Below are 22,699 nucleotides of genomic sequence, written 5' to 3'. Positions count from 1 at the left end.
CTGAACTCTGAACGTCTCTTATTGCCGCACTCTGCGACCTCAGCACCTTTATCACCCTCGAGAAAATGAAACTGAAATCTCGAGAAAACTAACAAAATTAGCCGTCAAAATCTCATTTGATTACATCCTTAGACATTTCTCTCTCTCTCTCTCTCTCTTCGTCGTCCCCCAATAAATAGTGGGTTCGTGACCGTATTTGCACCTGATTTCCTTCACACGTCCGACACCTGCCCGTCTTTCCCCTCTGCGAAGTGTTCATCGCTTTATTATGAAATCTTTCTCGAAAGTTCTCTTAATCCCTTTGCGCAGGCGGAAAGATTCTTTGCATATTCCATTAAGGTTTGTAATCTTCTCTGCTCTGTTTCGCAGTCCCATCGAGACATTTCTACTAAGAGAAGGTGACGGATTGATAGTGATTTGAGAACGATCGAAGAAGGTCGATATGATCTAAGTGAGCTCGACTTTTCCACTGATTTAACTTCTTTTTTTTTTATCTTCGATTCTTCTCGATTTCGACTATACTATTGTTGTTGACTGCTTTTTAGTAATTTTGGTTCGAGTTCCATGGCAAGGATTGAGTTGAGTTCCTTTTGTTTTTTCTGTGATTGTAGTGTTTGGTGCTGTTTTGCATTTCCTCTCTGCAATTTTCTGGATGAAATTTCTGTGGAGTGATTTTTTCGTTTTTTCTTCTTCAGATTTTGTAGCTTCAAAGTAGTTCTTGACGTTCTACTTTGAGATTCCGGTCGAAGATTGAGAAAGTCTTGTTTATTATTTTTCTTGAAGGATTTGCGGGTTTTGGTGCAAGGTATGGTGGTTTGACTGAAACTCTAATATTTTTGTTTCTTTTTTTTTTCGCATTTTCGATTTAAATATGTGGTGGAGGATTCTCTTTCTTCAACTTGTTCTATTTTATATTATTTGGACGGTTCATTGTTTTCAGAGGATTTTTATATCTCAATGTCTCTCTTTGATTTAAAGACAGATTTTAGCATTAAACTAATGAAGTCGGTACTTCTGTTCTGTTTGCAACTGTGCTTACTGACTTTAATGCATGGGTTATTATACGTATGACACATGAACGGTTGAAGGATCATTTCCAAAAGTTGGAATATTTAAAGAATAAACATAGGATCTCGTCTTCCTAAATCCTGGAGGTTTTGATTTCCTTAGTTTTTAATCTTCTTTATCGTGAAAGTTTCCTTTGAAATGTTTGGTGGTTCTTTAGTAGTTTATTCTTTAGGTTTAATAATTTTTGAACGATCTTTAGATTTAATAATTTAATCGTACTTCATGTTATCTCGTTTATTCTTTTGCAAAGTTTGCTTATTCTAGCGTAATTCCTTGTAAAGTTAGGTATCTTGCAGTAAAGGTGAAATTTTTGGAGTAATTCCTTGTAAAAATCGGTATCTTCCTTGTCTAAATTCCCAAAGGTTTGATTGTTCAAATTCTTCCTATCCATTATGCAGTTGTTCTTCGTACAATGACACTCTGTGTTTATGCTTCTTTTTAAGAAGTTTCTTTTCTGTTGTAGATTAAGGAATCAGAGAGTTTATACCCCAAACTAAGCTTTAAAACTGTAAATTGAGGGCAAGGCATCACGAGAATGTTCTTCTTTCGGTGCTCTTCCTGCTTGAAAATATAGGCTTTGTTTTATGCCTCTCTCTCTGCTTTAAATTCTGTTCATTCCTGAGTTTCCTCTTTTTTAACAATTTGATGGGTTCGAAAATATCCTGCATTTTACGGAGACTGCATGGCTAATTTTTTTCTTTTCTACTTTCTTTCTGATTTCAGGAAAAGACTTCAGTCTGTCTTGAATAGCAATTGTGATGGCACAGACAGAACTTGATTCTTCCTGGGCCCCCTCAACTGGCGAATCCTTCCAGGACTCCTTCAATCTACAGATAGAGGAAGGAAACCCAGCTGACTTTTTACCTGTGCTGGAAGTTTCCACTTCATCATTATGCCAAAAGAATACCATACCAAAGCCACCTCCATTCCCTGGTAAAAAATTTGGCAAAGTCAACTTCCCAAAGAGGGTCATAGACTGTAGTTATGTTTCCAAGGAAATTAAAGATACGTGGGATAAGCTTTTTAAGGAAGCATATGGAGCAGATGTCCATATTTTGACCGAGGGAAAAGCCATCATTCCTGCACATTCAAGTGTTCTGGTGAGTAAACTGAGTATAATTAGTCCCTCAGAAGTTGGAAATTTGCCTTTACCCAATTTCGTTCATGAATGATTGTTTCTCTGGTATTATCATGGATTATACATGTAAAGATATACTGGGAATTATGAGAGATTGCTTGTGCAATTAACTGATCTCTGTTTCTTTGGAGTTGTGATGTATCTTAAGACCTGAATCAGAAGTCATTACATATCTCCACATGTAGGGAAAAAGAAAAAATACATTATCATCAATCATTATCTTAAATCTATATTATTTTTTGGATTTTTGTCTTCTGACTTGGGATCAGCCCAGTCAACAATGAAATATTTAGATTGTATAAACTATTATCGGCTGATTTGTCATGTGCCTGGGATTTCATTGCACCTGCAGTTAGGGCTGTGGAGATTGCTCCTTGCCATATGTTTATAATATTCTGAGCATTAATCAAACATAAACAAGAGTATACCTCAAATAGTGGAATATATGGATATAGGATTTTTTTTTTATGATTTATTTCCCTCTTGTTTTTTCGACAGGGTATGGCATCACCAGTGCTGAGAAACCTTTTGCAGCAAGCGAGAGTTAGGAATGGTATTAGATATATCAAGATCCCAGGGTTACCCTCTGAAGCTGTTTATGCCTTTGTCCGCTTTCTTTACTCCTCCTGGTATATCATTACTCCATATCCTTAATAAACGTATATGGCATTGGCGTTAAGGCTAAATAGGAACCTTAGGTCCCTCGCAATAATTTTACCCCTGTAATCCCAAGTAATTCGTCCATAGAGACCAGTTAAACTATGGGATACAGGGGGAGAATGAAAATAGAATTGATTCTTGATCTTCCATGATACAATTGTACTTGGAATCCAAATGTTCATAAAACATGCTATTAGAGCCTGAGGCCATTCCATACTTTTGGGTTGTGCCCCTCTAGGATGTATACGTCTAATTGAACAGTCCAAATTGATGAGCTTCTTGTTGGCTGCATCCACATTATAAGGTTAATTTCAAACAATGATTGTAAGGTCCTTTACATACATTCTATAGCTTAACTTGGACTTCACATATGCACCTAAATACAGTGCAGCTTCAAGTATATACCTGTATTTGCGACTTGACATTATCCCATGTGTATTAGCAGTGTAGGAATAATGATTAACTATATTCTAGCATAGTACCTTCATTAAGTTGCTGCCATGTGTAACTGGCATAGAACCTGAGACTGCCCAATAACAGTGGTGAGCAAGAAATGGATAAAATTAAATATGTACATTTTATTTATTTGATGTTATCAGGAGTTGAAAGCATGATCTTTGACCTAGGTTTTTCTCTCATTTTTCTATCTGTCCTCTTCCTTATGAATTGTAGCTCCTTACAAAAAACATGCCAGTGAGAGGAAGGACTTATATTCCATATATAGAACTCTTTCCTAATCCATCAAATAATGTGGGAGCCCTAAACAACTACACCTCTTTAAGCAGATTTTTCTTTATTCATTTCAAACTTTTATATGCAACCTGTTTTTCTGAAGCAAATAAAAATTCTTATTCCCTTTCAAGTATTTACTAATACAAGCATATCTGCCTAACTTCCTTATTTACATTGATATTAGCTCTTCTAAGTTTAAGCTATTTCTTGTGAGGGAGTGGTAAGTAAAAGATAGAATAAATGGCTCATGGATCATCCTACTCATCTTTCATTTAAAGCATCTGACTTAGAGATCAAATTGCTTATTTTCTGGTCCAACATAGCTGAATGCAATCAACTTATAACCTAGTGAATAATGTATGTAGGGCTGCAAATTAATTGGATTTTAACCCAATCCAATTTGAATCGAATTCGTTTAAAACAAATTTGAATATCCAATAGTCTTAAACAAATTGAATTCGAATCATCATTTACAATTCATTTCCTTATTGGATCGAATTCGGATAGACACCGGTTCGATCCATTACGTCAAATATGTTATTCATTTTATATAATTTTATAGTGCATATAAAAGACAAAATGACAACTCTCCTTTCCATAAAGTGTTTTTGATTTTCTATCTTCTTCACTCTTACCAAAGGGTTAGGGTTTTATATCCTGTTCTTCACTCTGTCTACTTGAATTCCTCTTCAACAAATTGTACTCCTGTCTAATCTCCCAGGGGCTGCATACATCACCAAAATGCTAAGCCCAAAAGGCTGCTTTATTAAACACCCATTAATGTTGCTCATTCACCGTCTGTTTGAAGAAATATTGGAAATTAAGCAAAAGGCGAGAGATCCAATAGTCATCTTCTTCATTTTCACCGATGCCAACCATTGCAGCCACATTAGTTGAGTTTAGAGAGGTGCATTCATATGGGTGTGGTTATAGAAGGGTTAGGGTTTCTTTTATTTCTTCTTTATTTTCACCAAGGAGAGAACATCTTGGCGGTCATTCATTTTCTTCACTTTGCTACCAATTGGGAGAGGCATGTACATAGGTAAGGATACTAAATACTCTTCCATACTTGTTAAAAATGAGGCATGTACTTTGGAAGACCTAACTTCTCATATCTCCCACCTTTGAAATTTGTGGGTGCCAAATTCAGAGATGTACAAAGACTTCTCTCTAAACATGCTTCAGCAGAACCTGGTGGAGCTGCTGTTCTCTTCACCTATTGCTAAAAGAGCCTCTAATCTTTCTCAGTCAAGGGAAGAGGAGGAGGTGACCTTGTGCTTTGATGGAAGTGCTCTAGGGAACCCCGGGTCCAGCTGGTTGTGGGGGTGTGCTTATGAGGGATGGTAGTCCTCTGTGGTTCTTTAGTGGACCATTAGGGACTGCAGACTCTACAATGGCTGAAGTCATAGCAGTGCTAAATGGCCTCCGTATCACAAGAATGCTAGGCCTGACCAACCTGGTGGTCAAAGGTGATTCTAGCAACACAATAAAGTGGCTGGGGAAATGGAAGGAAGACCTTGGAGACTGGCCACTACCTTGACGAGGCTAGAGATCTGTTACATCACTTGAATGCATCTTTAATCTGGATTCCCAGAAATTTAAACTCTGTAGCAGATAATTTAGCCAGTCAGGTGCTCACAGGGAAAGCTTTTATAGCAATAGCATAATGCTTTTGTAACCTGTGTGAGACTAGCCTTTTGTACATCATCTCATGTACTCTCTTTTCTCTCTCCTTATTTATATAAAGTTACTCTTTTTCTCAAAAAAAATACCCTTCCATGTGGTCTGACGTGAGAGTAATGCAAAATAATAGAAATTGGTAAGTTTTTTCTTTACCATAAATTTATCTTTTGTTGATTCTTGATTTTTGTATAAACTGATAGGGATTAGAGTTTATTACTATAAATTATTTTGTTAAACCTCGTTTTGGGGCTTTTCTCTGTCTGATTTGGTGAATTGATTTGAATCAGATTTACCAAGTATATGAGAATCTATCAAATCAAATTCAAATTTCAGTTTTGCATATCCATCGGATGTTGAATTGGATTGGATATCAAATGTTTCCTGTTGAATTGATTTTAGATATACCACTATCTGAATCCAATTTGATCCATTTGCAACTCTAAATGTATGCGACCTGTTTTATATGAAGAGAGTTTGAAAAATGGCACCATCAGTCATTCTTCAAGGGATTGACTCAATGTCCTTTTGATTTGATGTTTTTCTCTTTGTCCAATATATTCTTGATTCAAGGAATTGAATTGACTTTAGATATACCACTATCTAAATTCAATTTGATCCATTTGCAACTCTAAATGTATGCGACCTATTTTATATGAAGAGAGTTTGAAAAATGGCACCATCAGTCATTCTTCAAGGGATTGACTCAATGTCCTTTTGATTTGATGTTTTTCTCTTTGTCCAATATATTCTTGATTCAAGGAACATAAGTTTTATTTTACTTGATTTCCTCTGCAGCTATGAGCAGGAAGAGATGAAGAAGTTTGTTCTCCACCTGCTGGTTTTGTCTCACTCCTTCTTGGTTCCATCACTAAAAAGGATATGCACAAACCTATTAGAGCAGGCATGGCTTACCATAGAGAATGCAACTGATGTGCTTCAGTTGGCAAGGCAGTGTGATGCACCACGCCTTTCCCTCATTTGTGTCCGTCTCATTCTAAAGGACTTCAAGACTGTTTCTGCAACTGAAGGATGGAAAGTGATGAGGAAAGCTGATCCTGCACTTGAGCAAGAGATTCTTGAATTAGTTGTTGAAGCTGATTCTGTAAGCCAAATGTCATTCTTTGTCCATAGAGCAACTTCTGCAGCTTCTATTATCAATTTTCAAAGACCTATTCCACTCAAACAAAGTCAAGTCATTTTAAGTAATTAAACATTTCATATTAACATTAGGAAGCTCTCTTCTTAGTGCATAGGAGGCAACTGATTTTCTTGGTTGAGATGACCAAATGGGAATTCCTAGTCAACATGCATTTCTTCCATTTGTGCTCCATGGAACCCAACTTAGGAACTTTGATGTCCTAATATTCTTCAGTGGCCTCTTACTCTTGATCTAATGTGTTTAATTTGGATTTGCAGAAACAACTTACTGAATACTGGCATCAAAGTAAATTCAGTCTCAATCAGTTTTTCTTTCATTGCACATCATGATCACATCTGCATTGTTTTCTGCTAGGTTTTGTTTCCTCTTATTTTCACACATTTTGGTGCAGAATAAACATGAGAAGATGAAGAAGATGGAAGAGAAGAGGATGTACCTGCAACTGCATGAAGCCATGGAAGCACTTCTGCACATATGCAAAGATGGATGTAGGACTATTGGGCCACGTGACAAAGTCCTGAAAGGAAGCCAGGTAGCCTGTGGCTTCCCAGCTTGCAAGGGTCTTGAGACATTGGTGCGACACTTCTCTAGTTGCAAGACACGTGTGCCCGGTGGATGTGTTCACTGCAAGCGCATGTGGCAGCTTCTTGAACTGCATTCTCGTATGTGCAATGAACCAGATTTTTGCAAGGTTCCTCTCTGTAGGTAAGTGAGCTACTTCCGATGGACATTCAACATTTTAAATGTGGAGAACATGAAAAGAAAAGATCAAGTTCACAAAAGAACAAAGGTAATCAAATTCAGAAAGGAACAAAAGTTAAAGGATGATGTTGGTTGCATCATGACTATTGTGAACTTTTGTAACTGTTACAATGACCATTGCTACAGTTTAATGGCTATTATAACAGTTGCTTCTATTTCAAATTTGTATCAAGTCCCTTGCTGACATTGACCACAGATTATTTTGCTATCCTTTGGCTGCATTTTCTGTCCAACCTATATCATAATTTATTTGACAGATGCGTACATAAATAGTATTTTACATTTTCATAAGAACATTTCAAAGGTTGTAACTTTGTAACTAGCCTACTTGTGTCTGGCTCGTTTCATGACAGATTGTTTCTCTTTCGCATTTAGGGAGATTTAACTAGATTTTATTTTACAAAATGCCTTGCACTATAGCCATTCCCTTCACTACATAGATATGATTTAATTGGTTATGTGAAAATGTCCATTATTCAACATGTGTTGAATATATATACCTGGCTGGACATATCACATATTACAATATGTACTTGGCTGGACAAAAAATTCAGTATTTTTATGGACATAGATTCTGACCGTTATGCAGCATATGCCTGGCCTCTTCGTTAGTAAGAAGCATTTCATTTTACACTTAATGAGTGGGGTGCTACGTGTAGTTTCGGGTTTTGATGATAGTGTCATGAGAAGTACAGGATATGCCTTTTCTTTGGGTAATGCTGGGAGTGCCAATGGTGATTTTATAACTGTTAATGCTCTCTGCTTTCAGGCATTTCAAAGAAAAGATGCAGCACCAGAGCAAAAAGGATGCGGCAAAGTGGAAGTTATTAGTCAGCAAGGTGATAGCAGCAAAGAACATCTCGAAGGCCTCCTCTCGACGGCCTGTGATTTTGTAACCGAACCCATATATAGTCAAGTGTATATACAATATGATGGGTTTTACATCTCAAAATGTTCACCATCAGACCCAACGAAAGCTATAACCTAAGGAGCTGCTTGGTTAGCAAGCATTTTGTCATGTAAATTCTCAATAAATCCAATATAAATAACATGGTTAGAAATAAGGCCTGTTCTAGATACACTGACCTTGTGCAAGGCTTTTCCCATTGGAAAGGAAGTTGGAATAAGTCTTATTTTTATGACGACAAGTGAATTGTGTATGCACACATCCGCCTTATTTTTTTGTTGTTTCGGTACTCGTCAACTTCTGTTTCTCAGGTTCTAGTTATTCCTCCTGTAATTGATTCATATTCAAGAGGCCTTCACATAAATATTTTAACTCTACAAGGGACCAGTGAGATTTCCATGGCCCAAGCCATTTGATTTTAGAGTTTAAAGAATTAAGCATTAGATGTTTCAATGCTCTATATGCTGATTTGATGTACATTTCCCCGTCTAACCTATAGTAAACTATCCTTGTTTCTATGGCGGGTATTATTTGCAAAATGTTCAAGCTATTGTCTTTGAAGTGTCGGAAAGTGATCATTCCAATTTCCATCTTGATTCAAAAAATCGTATACTTTGTGGATTTATGTATTAGAGCTTAGTGTTTGCTTTCTAATTGGAATGTTACCTGGTATTGTAGGGACCAACAGTTCTTGGAAGGCTTCTATTTATTGTCCATCTTTGACCTTACTCCTGAGGTAGTATTAGGCTTTGATGTTCCTCAACAAGAAACTATCTGGTTCTTATCAATCTACACACTTTATTCATTTCATGGCATTGTTTGAACCCCAAGCCTCCTAACTTTGGCATGGATATATATATTTTTTTTCTTCTCTAAATGATCGTATGGGTCGATTTTGTTTCTTTTCTATCCGTTTTAGTTGTCACTTCCATTGTATATGAAATGGTTAGCTTGAGCTATTGCCTTAACTAATTTGGTTTGATCTATTGATATAAAAGTTTTGCTCTCCATGTCACAATATGTTTTTGCACTCTTTGTAGCATTGCTCAAAAACTTTTTGTCCTTCTCATCCTGATCTTTAATCTTGCTCCTAAACATTTGTTATCCTAAGACATACTTTATACCCATCATCTTTTTGAGGTTTGCATTGTATGGTTTTTGCTAAAAAGTATGTTTGATTTTTGGAAGTTTATCTTTTCCCAATATTTCTTTGTATGTGGGTAGGGATGTACTTCGCAAATTAACATGCAGTCCATGTGAAAAAGAAAATGCATTATTCTAGTAGCTCATTTTCCAAAACTAAATCCTCTAATTAGTTTCTTTTCCTCTGCTTTTTTGACTTGTATTTCTGTCAAAACTTGCATGCATAGTATAAAGTGATATGAAGAGATGGATCACCTCGACAATACTCCTTTCTATTAATTTGAAAAATCATTTGTATCTGTATATCCATTCATTTTTATTGATTATAACAAGGTAAAAATGCTTTGGTTGATGAGATTGCACCACTTTTCTAAAAATGCCATTTATTTTATTGTTCATATTCCCATATGCTTTGGACATATTGATGGATGATCTTTTTTTTTGGCTAATATAATGTCATTTGTTGTCTCATTTTACTTGAGACTTTTATGAGTTGGAGCTACGAGCTTATGAAAAAAAAAATGGGTGCATTCTTTTTTATTACATATTTTATAGATGACGTTGCATAATCGACAATGAACTATGTAAACATATTCGGGTGGAGGGCTTAATGTGGGATAATCCTTTTTACAACCTCCAAATCTATTGCTTTATTGGTATTTCAACAAATGCAGTTCCATGTTCCTCATTTAACCTAGGCACCTAGCTAGGGAACTTAATTCCTCCAATATTTCATTTTCCAGCTCTCCTAATGTTCCCCCAACTCATGCCATGCATGGTTTGTGTAGGATTTCCTACTAACTCCCCTCTCTACTGACCCATTAAAGTTATTCCAGCTGTCACTAAGTCCTATCTAGTGTAACGATTGATTAAAGTCTTAAATAATCCCTCCATTAGATACTATTTTAAAGAAATGCCTATTTTTATGCATTAATTAAATATTTTTAAAAATAAAAATATAATAATTTTGGATGGTCTTTTTCCGATGCATGAATTTGCTTTACTAGGCTTAGAGAATTAATTTGCATAATTAAAGAGACAATGGGAAATTTGCATATAATTAAATCGGTTAAATGAACCGGTCAGTTTGGTGTTTTTAAAAAATTGAAGATACTGGTTTGGTTTCGACTAACCAATTTAAAAAACCAGCAGTTAACCGAACCAACCAGTATACATGTTTTGTTTATATATTTATGTATTATATATATATATATATATATATATATATATAATATATTATTTATAATTTTTATTATATATTTATATATTTTTATAATAAATACTATAAAGTCAAAAAAACCGAAAAACCAATGAATCGAACTGTCAGTTAACCGAATCGGTCAATCGGTTAACCGACTAGTTTCGGTTCGGTTTTGGTAACCAGTACTACCAATTCGGTTCACCAAAAAGGCCCATGGTTCAGTTATTCAAACCGTGAGCACCCCTAGTTATAGACCACCCAAAATTATTATATTTTTATTTTTAGAAATATGTAATTGATGCATAAAAATAGGTATTTCTTTAAAATAGTATCTAACGGAGGAATTAATTAAGGCATTAGTCAATGTTACACTAGATAGGACTTAGTGACAGGTGGAATAATTTTAATGTGTTAGTATTGGGAATTTGTAGGAAATCCGGACTGGCATGGTTTTCATCAAGAGTTTAGAAATCTCTTTTCATTGGATTATCTTGATAAAAGAATTTAGGGTCCATTTTGTTCATGAACAGGATTAGAATTGGAATCAGAAATAGAATCCCCAAGGATCAAAATTGAAATCACCTATTCCTAACACTTGTTTGGTCTACTTGGAAATTGGAATTGAATTTTGATTGAAATTTTTGTTCATTTTGAGTGGGAAATTGGAATCGGAATCACCTATTCCTAATATTTTGGTTCATTTAGAGTTGGAAGCGAAATCAATTGAAATTTTTCAATTTTTTATTAATCTATTTTATTATTTTATTATTATTTAATAATTAATATCTTAATATTTATCATTAATTTATCAATATTTTAATAATATTCTACTATTTTATTATTTAATACGATTTTTAATTATATTTTATTAATAATTTACTATTTTATTAGGTGTTGTTATTATTTTCTTATTAGTTTATCAATATTATATTATTTTTGTTAATATTTTAAAATTAATTTATTATTATTTAATAATGAATATGTTAGTACTTTATTATTACTTTAACTATATTATATTAATATTTTATTTGTACTTTAATTATTATTATTATTTCATAAATAGTATTTTGCTTTGTGTTATTACTTTGTTATTTTATTTAATATTTTAGTATTTATCATGAATTTATGAATATTATATTATTATACTATTATTTATTATTTCTTTAATAATATTGTTATTACTATATTTTATTATTTTATTATATTTTATCATTACTTTCTTATTAGTTTATTAGTAGTCCATTATTTTAAAATTAATTTATTATTATTAATTAATATGATAGTAGTTTTTATTACTTTAATTATATTATATTAAAGTTCTATTGTTTCATTGATATTTAACTAATATTTTATTAATATATTATTATTATTATTATAGTAATATTTTATTCTTATTATATTTTATAACTAATATATTTATTATTAATTTAATAATATTTTATTTTTTATTAATATTTAGGGTTTGGGGGGCTTTTTGTCATAAGTTGTTTACTTTTTGACAAACTCTAGAATGGGAATCAGAACCCCATTGCCTAAAATGGCCATTCCCCCATACGGGGGAGATTTCAATTCCTACCACCTATTCCAGGGAAAAGAGACCATTAAATTTTCTATTCCCTTATTGTATCTATAGATATCAAAACTTCAACCTCCATACTTCCATTCTTTTTGTAACCATTGGTCAGATCTTCTCCTAACATTTTTATTGATTCAACTTCTGTGGTAAATACTATGAATCTATGATATAGCAGCAACGGCTAGAATAAGAACGCAAAAAGCTTACACCACATCTATTAGATCTCCCTTAAAAACACGCGCCAGGGGTTGATAGCATCTAATTAACTACTTGTTTACTTACCCATTGAATTCTCACTAGGTTGACTTTCCTTGCTAAGTCTAGTTTCCACTCCTTGAATGATCACCATTAAAATGATGTTGGAGATCCATTCAATGCATTGATGTTTTTCTACTACTGTCCCATTCCTATCCCGTTCCTCATCAAACCCATTCTTAATGTATCATAAGGTTGGACACTCTAATGGTGGAGCACCATTGAGAAGGTCAAAAGCTTCAATGTTTCTTAAAGCAGTGCTCTACTTGAAGTCATTCCCTTAAGTAATTTATAGATCTATCCTCTTTTATTAATTTTGAATTTTCAATGTTGGGCCTAACCATTTATATGCATGATGCATTCTAGATAGATATCGATTTATCTTTTCATGCTAAACCTAGATAAAAGAGGAGGGTTGTGTCCGGTTGGCACCCAACACTAAAACCTTTTCCAAACTCTTATGATCATACATTCTAATTTATACTTTAACCTTAGTGTAGTGCCAAATGGATAAGGGTATGTTAAGATGGTCCTCAAAAGTAACCCATTTCAACAATGGATATAACACTAATCAAAATGGAATGGCAATACATGCTTGTAGCTATCTCCTTATAATTGGGACAAGGCTTGGATGATGATGCATTCTAGACAATGTCATAGTAAATCATAATACATATACAACCATGGAAGGGATTCATAGCAATATCTTTTCTTCTTCCTCTAAAATTTACATATGTAGTTGTGGAGAGAGAGAGAGAGAGAGGCAATAATAAATCAAATACCTCCCCTGAACTTTATGACACAGTTGCAAGTAGACCCTCTCTATTAGAAAGTTCTAAAAAGAGGCATGAAAATATCCAAAATATCCATGCAATTACTATTGTCATTGGTTTCTACAGAAAAAACAATACAAACTTTATTAAAACAGAAAAAAAAAAGAGAATTTAAAGTTGTGGTTGTACCTTTGAGGAACCACCTCGGTAGTGGTAATTTATATATGCAACCTATGAAACTCCTATGATAGATACGCCACCCAGAGGTGTGACCACTTAGTAAAATCTTACGAACCAACTAAAGCAAATCTTGAGATAAATATCTTGGAAATTGAAGAAGAATTCCAAATAGATAAAGACCTAATAAAGTTAGACTTTAATTCACAACCAATAAAAAAAATGGTTCTTTGAAAACTTCTCTAAAAATGAGAGAGAACGTATCCAAGAACTATGGTACGAAGATATGTTAAAAGTAAAAGAAAATATTCCCTTCTGAAATTGGTTTATAAAGAAAAAACAATTCAAACACATAAAACCACCAATATAGGAATTAGAACTCTATGTAACAGAAAAATTATTTAGAGCATGGAAAACTATTTCTATAGGTAAAACTGTAGAATCATTACATTTGCCTCTAGAAGCCATTAAAATAGGCAAAGAAGAACTGATAGCTAGTCCTACCAAAAATTCTAATATAATAAAAAAAGCTGAGACAATAATACTTGAACACTGTTCTCAAATAATAGAACGAAATAATTACACTAATATATGCCTAAATATCTTAGGAGAATAAACTAATAGGATATAAACATTATTGAATTCATTAGAAAACTCTAAACAAAGAATGGTAATTAAGAAAGAAAAACCTATGGGAATAATGACCAAATTCCCTCCTAATATGAAAATTAAGAAAGCTCATCTAGATTTATCTAAAGTAGATATAAGGAACTATCTACAAAATTAATTTCATAATCTAAATGGGAAAAAGGAGAAACATCTAAATTCTCTAAAATAGGGAAAATAGAAAAGACATCTAATTCACACTCATTATATTTATTGAGTGAAGGATCTGAAATTGAATTTGGAGTCAGAAAAAGAAATTCAAGAAAATCCCTTAATAGAGCTAAATAAACTCTCATGCAAAAGTAAGAAGCCCTATCATCCTAGGCATATGCCGATAAACTTACTGTTTGAAGAACTAGTTAAACGACATATTAGTTATGATGAGAATACCTTTTACGAATGGAATCTAGATGAAAATTTTGAATACCAAATTCATGAGATGGTTCATCATATGACCATGTATGCCAGTGCTAGTAAATTGGCAAGAAATGAAGAAAAGGTAATAGCCATGGTAATAATTGAGTCTTTCACCAAACAACTTAAAGGATGGTGGCTCCATTACCTAACTCAAGAAGAAAAGGATTATATCCTTAATTATGTCAAAAGAGATGAAGATGGTGAAATGATCTTAAGTCAAGGCCAACCTATTCAGGACGCAACAACTAATCTAATCTTAAATATATTGAGTCATTTCATAGAAAACTCTGATGATATGATATAGAATATGCAAACAACTTATTAATCTTAGATGTAAAGCACTATTTGATTTTTTATGGTATAAAGATGTATTTTTGTCCAAAGTACATATGTTAACCACCTCTAAACAAGATTAATGGAAGGAACAACTCATTTCGACTCTCCCTCCATTGTTTGTAGAAAAATGTTAGAAATTACCTTATGCATCTAGGTGGTGGTAGACTGTTATACCATCACTATACATTTGGGTATTTAGTGCAAGTAGTAAAACAAGTAGGATTAGACCTATGCAATGATTTGCGCCTAAAAGGGCAAATTAACAAAGAAAAATCTAAGTCAAAAAAAGAGTTAGGAGCTTTTTATTACTAATTTGGGATAGTTCCCAAACCAACCAGCTCTACACCAATGCACAGGAAAAAAAATCAAAGTTCTATAAGAAAAAATATGAAAAAAAACAAAGAAATCAAAGTATTCTAAATGTGGAAAAAATGGACACTATGCTAATAAGTGTTTTAGAAACTCAAAGAAAATTATTGAGTTAGAAGAATATGAAAGGGAAGAAAAGGTAACTTCAGAAAGATAATCTTTACCTCTTCGGAAACCCATTGCAATGACATAGTCTGCACTTATAAAAATGAAATGAGTATGGAAGAAGAATCAAAAAGTGTTAATATGCTTTCATTAGATGAAAAACACCTTTTAGAAATCCTAGAAGAAATTTCTTATGAAGAAACGAGAAAAAAGCATTTGCTCATAGCAATGCAAAATAAAGAAAATGATAAAAAACAAAAATCTAAAAGATTGTTTACAACAGAAAATATAATCTTATATGATGAAATTATGAAGAAAGCTTGGGCCAGTACCTCACGACCTCCCACTCTAATAGATCTTAAGTAAGAGGTCAATGATATTAAGAAGGAAGTCAAGATACTAAAGTCTAGAGTTGAACAACTAGAATCTTATAGGTATTTGACGGATCAATCCAAGAAGATGTTAGAAGTCAAACCTGTAGAATTCATAGGGGAGGAAGAAGAATTTATATACTCTATTGAAGAAGTTAAGTATCAAAAATGGTATTCAAAGGTAACCATTCGAATTAAAGATTTTAGCTTTTCAACCATAGCCTTAATTGATTAAGGGGCATATATAAATTATATTAAGGAAGGAATTGTACCTTCCAAATACTTTGAGAAAACTTCTCAATAGGTGAACACTGCTGATGGAAGAAAACTGAAGATCAAATACAAAATCACTATGGATCATATCTGTAACCAAGGAACTTGCCTAAAAACCATGTTCCTCATGGTCAGGGTCTTATATCAAAATGCCATTTTCGGAACACCATTCTTATTGTCAATTCCACCCTCTCAAATAGAATCCACAAGAATTACCACTATTGTAGGAGAAATCTTAATCACCTATAAATTCTAACAAAAACCAAAAATTACTGCAATAAATACTCTAAAAGAGAGTTTAAAAGGTAAAGTCAAATTTATCTTTGAATTACAAATAGAGGTAAAAGAAAAACTATTGGTTAAATCACTTACTAAGCCAAAAACCCAATTGGAATTTGTGAACTTCCAACCAAAAGTAGAAAAAGAAATATGTGCCAAAACTCCTAGTGCATTTTCACATAGAAAGAAGCACATGGTGGAACTCCCTTATGAAGAATTTAGCGAAGCTAAAATCTCCACTAAGGCCTGACCCATTCAAATGAATAGCAGATTATTAGAAATTTGTAAAAAAGAAATCCTAGAGTTATTATCTAAAGGTTTAATTAGGCCAAGTAAATCCCCTTGGAGTTGCCCATCATTTTATGTAGAAAATGGTACAAAAATTGGAAGAGGAGTACTAAGGTTGGTAATAAACTATAAGATGATGTATCAATTTTTTGGGCTAAGTACCTCATCATTTGGTTTGCTTCCAAGTGGCTGATGACTCAGAGGCCGAAGTGGAGAACTTTTGTTGGATGTGGACTTGGATGCGGAGCTAACCAGACCGAACTGCCTGTGAGGTGCCGGGCTGACCAGGTGTCGAACTGCCTGTGATGTGCCGAGATGCATGTGAGGTGCCAAGCTGCCTGTGAGGCGCCAGGCTGACCAGGTGCAACGCTGCCTATGAGGTGCCCAGCTACCTGTGAGGCACCGGGCTGACCAGGTGTAGGGCTGCTTGTGAGGTGCCGAGCTGGATTGATGAGCTTTGTTGCTCTTTAGAGATCTACAATGAACCAAATGTTAGAGGACCCGGGGTGGCTAACCCGGCGAGGTCGCTCCAATGCTTACATCAGTTCTCTCATAGTAGACTGCGAGCTAAAGATCACAAAGTCTGAGAGCTATAACTTGCTTACTTGCTTCTGTCATTGGGGTTGGTGCCTTTATATAGGCCTTGCTCATGTATTGCCCCCGAGATCTCCGGGAGGCTGTGTCTAACTAGTCTGAGATCCTCAGAGGTAACTGCCATGCACGTTGACCATCTTCCGAAACGAGGGCCAATCTCCAAGGATCATGAGGTATGCATGTCGAATTTGTCGGCAAGCACCTCGCAGGTTGCCAGGTCGATGCCTAGGCCTGGCCACTAGTTTGGCGCCATCAATTTGGCAAATTGTTTCCTGAGTGGTTCCGGGTGTCACCTAGTTGTTATGAGGTGCCATGTGTCACAATGTCATTGGAGGGCCAAATCCACCCTCATCATAAGCCATTAAACCAAGCTCTAAGATGGATTAGGTATCCTATTCCTAATAAATATGATTTAATAAATTGATTATACGATGCAGAAATATTCTCCAAATTTAACCTAAAATCAAGATATTGGAAAATATAGATACATGAAAAAGACAAATACAAGACTGTCTTTATAGTTCCCTTTGGGCATTATGAATGAAATGTTATGCCATTTGGCTTAAAAACGCCTCTTTAGAGTTTCAAAGAATTATGAATGAAATATTTAATCCTTACACCCAATTCATAATAGTATGCATAGATTATGTTTTAGTATACTCTCCATCACTAAAATCTCATTGAAAACATTTAAATATCTTCTTAAGGATTTTGAAAGAGAATGCCTTAGTAGTATCATCCAGAAAGATGAACCTATTCAAGACAGAGATTAGATTTCTAGGATATTAAATATCCAATGGAAAAATAGTGCCCACCCAAAGGGTAATAGAATTTATTGATAAATTCCCTAATGAGCTTAAGGAGAAAACCCAACTCTAGAGATTTTTAGGAAGCTTAAATTTTGTAGCAGACTATTATAAGGACCTAGCCAAAGATCGCCAATTATTACAAAAAAGACCCAGAAAAAACCCTCTAGAATGGAATGAGCAATTCACTCAAACAATAAAAAGGGTAAAGTAGAGAGTAAAAACCCTTTCTTGCCTCAATATTCCTCACCCTAAAATTCCTAAAATTGTTGAAATGAACGCGAGTGAGGTAGGATATGGAGGAATCCTAAAACAAAATAGGAATGGTAAGGATGAAATTATCTGATTTACCTTTGGAACCTATAATGAAACCCAACAGAAATACTCCACCATCAAAAAAGAAATGCTTAGCATTGTCCTATGCATCAGCAAAATTTCAAGGTGATTTAATAAATCGACATTTTACTTTACAAATTGATTGCAAATCTGTGAAAGAATTTCTAAAAAATGATGTTAAAAACTTGGTTTCAAAATAGATTTTTTGCAAGATGACAAACTATTTTACCAGTTTTTATTTTAAAATTAAATATATTAAAAGATTTGATAATACTTTGCCAAATTTCTTGACCAGGGAGTTCCTTCAAGGACATCTAATAAAAGATGGCTAGCAAGAGACAAGATCTCCCTCCAAGTCCTAATCAAAGGCACTCTAGAAGGACTAATCAGTCTAGTCTATGAACTTATCAGTTCAGGTCAAGCTCTAGGACTAATTAGTCCCCTAACATTTCTCTCTTAATTAAGGAATCTTCTTCGACAATCGATGAGGCTAATTCTAGCCAATGCATAACTTGTAGTAACAATATCTTAAGAAGAAGCATCAACGGTATCCTTTCATGCAAACCTAGAAGGGGCCCTCTAGCGTCTCGCCTTAGAATACCTTGACGACAATCAAGTATGTAGTCTTAACAAAGACAAAAAATACTATGAATAAATTCTCCTTCATACATGCTCTACTAGAATCCAACACTACTACAGAAATCCCAACAAATCAGAGATAGCTTATTCAAAGCTAGTAATTGTTAAATTTATGACAAAGGCATCATGGGGAGATTCCAACAAACCAAGATCCAACCCCAAGTCAATAGATAACCTAGAATGTTTAATTATTAGGACTATAAGATGCTTGGTATAGAATGTTCTTGGTCTAGAAATCCATCTTCAAGCATTCATGGTTCTTCCGATTTTTTGAAGAATTTTAGGGGCCATATCTAGATTGGGTCAATGTTTGGTGGACTACGTGGGGAGCATCAAACGACATCTTCTCCTCAAAAGAAATTACTAGACAAATGCTCATACTTTGGACAAGGAAGAAGTTACTTAGAATTTGATCATGTAAAACTGTTTGAATTCTTCAAAACATATTGCCTCTCTTGGATTCTGAAATGGAAATATCGTCTAGACACCTCTTTGATGCCCCTGACAATTGAAAAGATTATTGAAATTAAATGGTGGGACAAATTTGATCTCACAATTTCCCTCAAGGCAGTAGAAGAAGATGACGTCTTTCAGGCCCTATTTGAATCCTACATGGAAAAGCTTAAAAGCAAATTCCCTGACCTCGATCCCATTGAGCTCGAAGGGATGTCTCTTCAATTCAAGAAAAAAATGAAAGAAAAAAGCAAGGGAATCTCAAAAGATATAGAAACTGAAAGTGTTCGGTCTCTCAATCCCCACTAAGGGATAATCATAAAAGGAATCTTATTGTTAATAGACAGCTTTCCACTAAAAGGTTTGCTCTTATCTTCAATAGTAAAGATTCGTTGAATATAAAAGAAGCATCTCTAGCTCATCACCTTGTCTAAAAAAGACAAAAGCAATACAACAAGCGTCTTAAAGGGATGCTCTCAAGATAAGTTCGAATCCAAAAAAGATATATCTCAAAGTTGCTCTCCTATCTATAAATAAGGATCAATTCTTAGGAAAAGGGTGTGATGAAGTTATTCGAGTGTTCAAGAGTCCAATAGTCATAACTTATTGAGTGTTCTTAAATCTTTCTTGTAATCTTTGTTGTGAAAACCCTTGAGTGAGAATTTTGTAACTTTTTAGTAATATTGTTTATTAAAGTTCTTTGTACTAAAGCTCTTTAAGTGTTCTACAACTGTACTTTACCTTAAGTATTTTGTATGTTTAGAGTTACATTTTAGTCTAGATCTTTGCTGAAGCTTTTATTCTACTTTACTGTTTGTTTTACTGTTTTTTGCATATGCATATTGCTATATTCCATTTTGGTATTAAAGCCAAAACCCTACAAGAATCAGGATTATTAAATCATTAGATATTGTCTAGAACCTTTGGCTAGAAGACAAAGCTGTAATGCCCCCCCACCCCTCGGAGAGATCACTTGGCTAGCACCCAAATTGTTAGACTAGTCACCTAACAGTTCCCCCAAGGCTAGAGCCCTTACACCTAGGGTGAAGTCGCTTTTGGTGAAAGGCCATTGAAGTTGATTACCTATTAACGGTTAAGGGGAAGGATAAGATGAGGAGATTCTTTAGGCCAGGATCTAGTAATGGAAATAGTCCTAAGGAATGTAGTACAAGCTCGTCCCTTATGAAGTTTATGTCTATAAAAAACATGGAAGAAATAAAATATAGTAATATCGATATGTAAAGCCAATTTAGAAAATAAATCAATTTCAGAAAAGAGATTGGAAGAGTTTGGGGTAACGTTTAATATATAGAGTCTAGCGAGATGAGATAGACTCTCATTCTAGCTTTTAGTAATTGAAATCTACTCCATTAAAGAATAAAGGCCTAAGGATAGACTATCCTTCAATGTAGGAGAAATTAACTTGGAAGGTAATTCTAACCACCTAGCTATTAAGCTAATATACAAGTGAGTTAGCTTTATACCACTTGTTGCCTAGATAGCCTAACTCAAGAGGGGGTGAATTGGGTACTAAAAAGATTTTCCCCTGTAGGCTTGGCACTATGAAGATGGTCTAACTTTTGGAGATAGTGAGTAGGATGTTGGGAAGGATAATGATGTTAGAGACGAGACTAGTTTAGAGAGATAAAAATGGAAATCTTAAGGAATAAAGGACAGGGTGATACTAGAGTTAAGAAGCTTAGAAAATGACTCAAGTCTGAGTAGAATGAATTATTATGAAGGCCAAAATAGTGGAATCAATGAAAATGTCTCTCTTTTTCACATTATGAACTATGTTATTTATAGACGAGGAGAGGGCTCACTTTATGCATGGGCAAGAATTCTAGAATATTCCCTAGGTGGTCAAGAGCTTTCTAAGGATTGAGAATTTTAGAATATTCTTTGGGTAGTTAAGTTTTTTTAGAATTTTAGAACATATTCGCTTTGATTCTCATGCCCGTAATCCCTGCTATGTGTCATCTTGGGGGAGACAATATCTGTTGTCCAATCAACCTTTTAGTTATTTTGTTCCTTGAGCTATAGTTTTACTTTTTTTGCTTTTGTCTTGTGTATCATGAAAGGCATATTTCATTCATAGAATGTCTGCAACTAGCCTCTATGATGAGGGTTTGCAGTTTTCTTCAGGAGAGTACTACTAGCTATGTAACCGCGGAGCCTGTAGTCATGTTATTATGGTTAGTCTGCAATGATACTTTAGTATTATATAAGTATATCCTCTTAAATTAGTCCTTGCTCAAGAGTGGGTTTGCCCAATATTTTGCAAAAGTCAGCTTGATATTTTCTTTATTATAAATACCAATTAACCCCCAAAGTTCCAAGAAATTAGCCCTAAAATTCTAAGGAAATTTTAAAAGAAATTAGCCCCCAAAATCCTAAGGAATTTTTGAAAAAAATTAGCCCCTAGAATTCTAAGGGTGGTCAAAGGGAAGTTTCCTCAATCATGATCAGGGGAGAGTGTGTGGTTCAAAGAACTTGGGGGTCTTTTTGGAAATTTTGAGTGTGGTCGTGACAGTGGGGGGTATGGTCTTCAAAAGCAGAGGGATTTCACGGTCACAAAACCCTTCAGCATTTCTACGAGTATTTTGGAAATTTGATTTTCAATGTGTATTGCAAACACAATAACTAATCATCAAACTTTTGGGCTTTCTGTTAGTTGCAAGTCTTGTTGCATTAAATTGTGGTGAAACTTTTTAAATATCTAATGATGGCAATTAAATATGCGAAGTGTTGTTCGTGACTTAATGGGTATAAAAGAATAAGAAAGAAGAATCTAAGACAAAAATAATCCTCAATCATTTTTTGTTTCTAAAAAAAACATTTGGTTCATAACAACATTTTCTCATTCCACCAATTTTTATCCATTCTAGAACTTTATTATTGGAGAGAATGAACAATAATGAAAATAGAACCATTCGTGGCCTATAATACTCAAGATTTGACTTAGGTAGCTCTAACCTTGTCTCAAAATGTGCTCTTGTGCTTGAAATTTTAATTTGTTTTATGTGCAACATATTACCTCTAAATTTTCTAATGTTTTGATTCAAAATGGTCATAGGGTTGCAACTTGGGCAGTCCTAACCCAAGTTTGATTTGATCCAATCTCAGTTTTTTCACTAGTTGGGCATGGATCTTTGTGTTGCAGGTTGGGCTTGGGTTGAAGCCACAAATACTTACATAAATACATGCCAATTGATGTAAAATGAATATTAGACACAAAGCCGGATTTTTTGCCGGGTTATGAGTGTTAATCATTAGTTCAAGTCTAACAACTTACATTTTATTCAAAATATGCACACATTTAATTAATCAATATATACATTAAAGAGATGTAAGTCTTTTTTATTAGCATACATACATGCCAAAGGGGTTATAAAGTCTTTTTATTAGCATTTTAAAATTTGTAGTGATTTAGTGATCCAATGGGTTGTAAAAATAGGTCGGGTTGGTGAATGGTTCCATCCAGTTCTATGGTCTAACCATCGGATCTACTCCAAAATTGGGCCATATCATAT

At 34.2% G+C, this 22,699-nt stretch overlaps 1 protein-coding gene across 6 annotated transcripts; it reads left to right on the top strand.

Annotated features, from left to right (window-relative positions):
* Positions 1-50: 50 nt before the first annotated feature.
* Positions 51-8,350, top strand: LOC148873412 (BTB/POZ and TAZ domain-containing protein 3-like). 6 transcript variants are annotated; one of them, XM_088963832.1, is made up of 9 exons: positions 82-451; positions 696-805; positions 1,354-1,403; positions 1,532-1,617; positions 1,792-2,168; positions 2,705-2,835; positions 6,077-6,383; positions 6,832-7,145; positions 7,972-8,350. In XM_088963832.1, the coding sequence occupies exons 5-9, from the start codon at positions 1,827-1,829 to the stop codon at positions 8,096-8,098; spliced, it is 1,221 nt and encodes a 406-aa protein (XP_088819958.1). In that variant the 5' UTR covers positions 82-451; positions 696-805; positions 1,354-1,403; positions 1,532-1,617; positions 1,792-1,826; the 3' UTR covers positions 8,099-8,350. The 6 variants fall into 6 exon arrangements, with proteins under 6 accessions (XP_088819956.1, XP_088819958.1, XP_088819957.1 ...); XM_088963831.1 differs by having other exon boundaries at positions 1,354-1,430; XM_088963830.1 differs by lacking the exons at positions 1,354-1,403; positions 1,532-1,617 and having other exon boundaries at positions 51-451.
* The last annotated feature ends 14,349 nt before the right edge of the window (positions 8,351-22,699 follow it).

This window comes from Nelumbo lutea, chromosome 1 (genome assembly GCF_056320005.1).
Source record: "Nelumbo lutea isolate HS-2025 chromosome 1, American lotus-T2T, whole genome shotgun sequence".
In the NCBI taxonomy this organism is placed as follows: domain Eukaryota; kingdom Viridiplantae; phylum Streptophyta; class Magnoliopsida; order Proteales; family Nelumbonaceae; genus Nelumbo; species Nelumbo lutea.
The sequence above is the reverse complement of the archived record's forward strand: the minus strand, read 5'-3'. Positions and strand labels throughout refer to the sequence as shown.